Below are 5,658 nucleotides of genomic sequence, written 5' to 3'. Positions count from 1 at the left end.
TTTTTCAGCAGTCATCCATCCTTCTCCCTTTGGCAGTTAAGCCAAATGGCTTTCTCTGACTTTGGTGCATTTTGGCCCTGTTCATACGAGCCCATTTGGTCCGGAAGCGGGACGGAACAGGGGCGGAGCAAACCGGCACGATCCCACCGCAACATCTGGGGAGCGTGCCGGATCCGTCCCGGTTCAGTCCCTTCCAGCGTTGCTCCGCGGCGAAAAAGAACCACCTCCCGAGGTGGTTCTTTCCGGAGGGCCGCAGCAACGCTGGCCGTGGGATCGCCGGCGCGTCCTTGCGCCGGCGCATCCCCGGCTCCTGGCCGAACTGCGCATGTGTGAGCATGCGCAGTTCGCCAGGCTCCCCTTCCCACCGCTGCGTTCTCCCCGGCATCTGATCGTGCCGGGGAGCGTTGCGACGCGGCTCGGGGGATCTGTGAGATCCCGCCGCGCCGTCCCAACTTTGCCGCGGCTCACTTTAGCCGCGGTACTAGCACCTAATTCCCTGCCGTGTGGCAGGGACCTTTGTTGCCTTTCCCTTGTGGAAATAAACAGTTGCTGTGGTTTCAGGGATTCTTCAATGCGCTCTAAAGCACGGAATTCACAACAGATGGAAGTTACAGGAGCAGAGGGGCTTGAACCAGGAATCAGAGCCCCCCCAAGCCTGGGGGCATTCTAAGCTGCCAACCGGGTATTCCAGAATTTGGCTCAGGGCAGCCGTGGCACTGGATTTCCCCCCAGCTCTCCCCACAACCCACTTGACCCAACCACGCTGATTTTTTCATAACAACTCTGCGTAGGTCTCATTACGGCTCTGTGTGAGTGCTGCTAATTGATCCTCCTTCTGACCCTGGGACAGCTCAGGCTCATTCCTGTGAACCTTCGCTTCGCCGTACCGCCCCCCAGGAACTGGCAATGAGAACTAAGTATAGAAAATCTCATCTGGTAATTTGTCAGCAACAACAGCTTCCCTGCTAAAGGCCAAATTCAACAAGCAGGAAATAACAACGGATACCATCTTTCCTGGATTCCATTACTTTAAACTAAAGGCAGGAACAGCCTGTTTGAATTCTCAGCAGTGTAAATTAAAAAAAAAAAGACTTCCTGGGCGACGAGGCTGAAGTTGGTTTCTTACTCCTGGTTCCTTATTCATTCCTTATTCACAAATTACTCATTAATTCAACCAAAAACACTGAGGAGAGTTTGGAAGCTCTGAACCCCAAAAGAAGGTCTGGACCACCACACATCGTGGACCTCCAGATTCACAGGACTCTCCCCTTCAAGAGGGTGTATCCTGTTTTCTGGTCCAAGGTGCAGTTCTTGTGCCAGCTGCTCCAAAGCGGGGTGCCCCCGGGACAATCACACAGGCAGACATTTGGGCCACAATACACCCCAAAACACTCTTTGGTCCACCCCAAATGACACATCCCCACACTCTGTGGAGACTATCCACTGCAAGATGACAGGCAGTGGTGCCCAATCAAAATACTGGTTCCAGAGCCACAGGCTTCTATTTGGGTTGTCCCCAAGAAGCTTGCATTTCAAAGGTGAACTGCCTGTGTGATTGTCCTAGGGGGACCGCACTTTGGAGCAGCTGGCACAAGAACTGCGCTTTGGACCAGGAAACAGCATATGTCTCCTTGAAGGGGAGTGTCCGCTGAACATAGGAGTGTATGACATGTGGCGGTCCAAACCTTATTCTGGGATGCAAAGAGCAAGTAGTCAAACCAGTTCCTTATTCTGGGCTGTAAGCAATTATTTCAGTCAGTCGAACACACAACCCCTGATGCCTGCTTCTGCCTCCAGGTGCCTCAACAAGTTGGCACAGCCAGCTGTGGTTCAGGCAGCAGATAAGTCCAGTAAGAGCAACAAAGAGGCCTGACCTTTGTCTACCTTTAGACGGAGGTCGTGAACTAAAGCATCTCTGTCCTGCAGCCTGGTCTGAAACCAGACTGAGACGTGTCTAGAGCAGGTGAGTTCTTCAAGGAGACCTGGAGTTTTTCTGCTACTGCTCTCTCAGTCACTTTGCCTAGGAAGGGCAGATCAGAGACAGGGCGATAAGCGGTTGCATCGTTTTCCTGTAGAGATTCTGTTTTTTAGGAGCAGGTGGATCTTCAAGTGACTGAGGGAAGGTACCCTCAGTGAGTGAGTGATTTATAATACTAAGGATTTACATGCATTGTCAGGCACTCAGAGTTCTCAGTGAAATGCTCCACCATCACCACCACCACCCATTGCAGAGAACTTGGAAATTATATAACTATTTATAATATTTTATTTAATTTTATGTATATGCCTGCCTTTCCCCCAACCAACTCAGAAGCCAAACCGGGCAGCTACAATAATATAAAGATACAATAAATCTGTATACAACATGAAAAAATTAAAAGAATAAATACAAAATATATTTAAACTACAATGTGTTATTGGAAACCACTGATGTTCTGAATAGAATGGTTTCTGAAATTGTTATGGAATTGTTATCAACAGTCAAACTTACAATAGTTCAAAATTCTGAGAATATATTAGATGATAAAAATTGGCAACAGTGGCATTAAATTGGCATTAAAATTAAATTGGCACTAAAAAAACCCCTTCAGCAGTTAGAAAGGAATGGATAAGAAAGGAATAACTGTATACTTTCTCTTCCTTCCTTTTTAATTGTGAACTGGACATGTTTGTTCTGTATACTGATTCTGATTACGTACCATTGCATCTTTATAAAAGTTATTTTAAAAAATAAAACTACAATACTGTTGTAAAATAGTCAAAAGTGTTTAATACTCAGACTATCAATGGATCTTGCTCTATTGGAAAGAAGAGATTTCTTTGCTTTTAAAAACCTTTATTTCTAAGGGTAAAAGGTATACGGGATTACTACAAATTAACATAACACTAACAGCTGCATTTTCTAAGCTGCCTATAGTCAACACTAGCACACAGATAATGGAGAATCTCTCCTTCTTCTTGACCCCTAGAAAGGAAGTCACCTGAAACAAACGACCAATCTGTATCACAGTAGAAAGCTACTTTTCCCGGGCTAATTCCCCATTGGCTCAGTGCCAGGTATCCCTTCCAACAATAGCAATACTAGGCAAACAAGTTAACCCTATCATGACTGAATTGTCAGACCTTGTAAACACATGCATTTCCAACAAATACAACCACCCATCTAAAAACCCTGATAAGCCCAGCTAGAAAAGCATTCCCTTTTGCCCAGATTCAGACTGTCTGCAATAATTCCGTTTTGCAGCCACGCTGGAAATCCGGGAGTGCAGACGCCCCTTTGGCTTCTTCCGGGAAGCAGCTCCACAGGTAGCAGGGGGCAGCCCACGGAAGAAGCCGCTGGGGCGTGGACCTTTGAGGGGAACACGCCGCAGACAAAGGGGTCACGGACGACAGACCTGGCTGGGAAGAAAACATCTGATCTTACCTCGGAAAATCTCCGTATGTCTTGAGTCAGGGTTCCCACCCTTTTCCACTGATAATGTTTCAGCAACTTCAAAATTGCAGGGTTCACAGCATTATCGGATGGCACAGTCCGGAAGAAATAAGGATACTTTTTCTTATCAGCTAACTCTGGTGTAGTCGCTGCAAAGGAGAGCTGTGAAACAGGAAACAATTAAAAAATAATTCATTTAATGTAGCCATGGACTCTACATAATAATTGTGCTAGTTTTTAAAAAATAAACGGACATTTCGCTGTCACTGCAAACACACCCTGACCCCAAACAAGGATTTGAATGAGGCCAATAGGATCCTAAAATGGCCCCCTCTGAGTGTTAAATCTGACAAGTGCTAGCACTTATTAACTGATAAGAATATAAGAACATTAAAATAGCCCTTGCTGGACCAGACTGGTGGTCCATCTAGTCCAGCATCCTGTTTCATACAGTGGCTACCCAGGCACCCGGGAGAACTAACAAACAGGGCACAGAGACTTCACCTGATGTCATCTCCAACCACTGATATTTAGAGCTTATCCACAAAATAATCTCATTTCCATTGACAGGGAGGGGCTGTGGCTCAGTGGTAGAGCATTTGCTTGGCGTGCAGAAGGTCCCAGGTTCAATCCCCGGCATCTCCAGCTAAAAGATCTGGGAGTAGGTGATGTGAATATTAGGTGAATTGGAATATTAGGCTTAGCATAATTTATTAAACTTATTGAGGAGTATAACTTATTTAAAAGGGACAGACGGATAAGGAAGGGTGGAGGAGTCGTATTATATGTAAAGGAGGTATATACATGTGAGGAAATACGTGAATCTGAGCAAGAAAGATTAGTTGAGAGTCTCTGGGTAAAAATAAAAGGAGTAAGAAATAGTGATATTATAGGGGGGGGGGGGTCTGCTATAGACCACTGAGCCAGGCAGAGGATTTCGATGAGACACTCCTACAACAGATTACAAAATTCTCAAAGAGACGGGATATCCGTTGGAAGTCCAACTCTGCTAATTACTGACTTGTCTTGCTGACAGTGTCATTTCCCAGAAAGTGGAGAGGATCTGCTATCTTGGACTTGATTCTTACCAACACGGAAGAACTGGCTGACAAGGTGAAAGTACTGGGTATCAAATGCATCAATTATAGGATGGGGGGAGACTTGTCTTGGCAATAGTGTGAAAAGGATCTAGGGGTCGTAGCTGTTAAGTCCGGCGCTTAACAATGAGTCGGAGAGTGATTTCAGCGAAAACTCAGGTTTATTCAGCTCTACGATCACTTCATCAACACAGAACATCTGATAGCCCGAACAGTTTGTCCATTGAAACTGCTCGGTATTTAAACATTCCCGGCTAACATAGCCACTCCTACTTTACATTTAACAACCTATCAGGTTGAACGCATAAGGTCCAATCACCAACGTTCCCGCTTACAGCTAGCTAGAACGTGATTGGTCTGTTAGTCTCGGACTTGAATCCCTGTCGGAGACGAAGCTTGACATAGCTTCCCTATGGGATGTTTCACCATACATCCGCATGTACTCATGTCAGCATATGAATACATTACAATTCCCTCCCCCCTAAGCAAATACAATCATGAACAATCATAATCACTTAGGTAGGTAGGTGCACGTCGATTCCTCTGAGACCTACGAGGTGGAATAGGTTCAGGGCACATTTCACTCAGTGGCACTCTGCTTGACTTTGGGACCTCAGAGTCAGGAACATTCCCGTCCGTTCCAGTTGGTTCAAGAGTAGGGGTCTGCCCTGCCTCTTGACCAGTACTGTTGCCCTCAGGCTCCGCAGTACTCGCCTCCTCTAGAGGTCGTGGGAAGTCCTCAGGGGACTCAGCCGGCTGCACGGTGGAACGGTCAGTTGCCCACCACTGCCTCAGCTGGTCTATGTGCCTACGCCACTTGCGACCATCAGCAAAACGTACCACATACATCCTAGTACCAATAACGTCAGTAACAGTGGCTGGGAGCCACAAGTGACCACTGGCATAGTTACGAGCATACACTTGCTCACCATTTTTGTATGTCCGGACCTTCGGACTTTCGCTTGTCTGTTGTGGTTTCAAATCATTGAGGTCAGGATGCAACCTCTCTAACAGCGTTGCTAAACGGCGACCCATCAACATCTCGGCCGGGCTGCGGCCGGTCGCCGAACACGGGGTAACATGTTGTCTTAACAGAAACAAAGCAAGTTTCACCCCCCAATCACCACA

The 5,658-nt window shown here is 46.6% G+C and overlaps 1 protein-coding gene across 1 annotated transcript in view; it reads right to left on the bottom strand.

Moving 5' to 3' along the window:
- The window catches only part of LOC107116870 (gamma-aminobutyric acid type B receptor subunit 2-like), a 293,581-nt gene that overhangs the window by 247,836 nt on the left and 40,087 nt on the right, over nt 1-5,658 (bottom strand). Inside the window, exon 3 of the mRNA XM_015418893.1 lies at nt 3,350-3,595. Within this exon, the coding sequence (XP_015274379.1) occupies nt 3,350-3,595 (246 nt within the window). The remainder of the gene's footprint in view (nt 1-3,349; nt 3,596-5,658) is intronic.

This window comes from Gekko japonicus, unplaced genomic scaffold (genome assembly GCF_001447785.1).
Source record: "Gekko japonicus isolate JY-2015 unplaced genomic scaffold, Gekko_japonicus_V1.1 scaffold1976, whole genome shotgun sequence".
Classification (NCBI taxonomy): Eukaryota; Metazoa; Chordata; class Lepidosauria; order Squamata; family Gekkonidae; genus Gekko; species Gekko japonicus.
The sequence above is the reverse complement of the archived record's forward strand: the minus strand, read 5'-3'. Positions and strand labels throughout refer to the sequence as shown.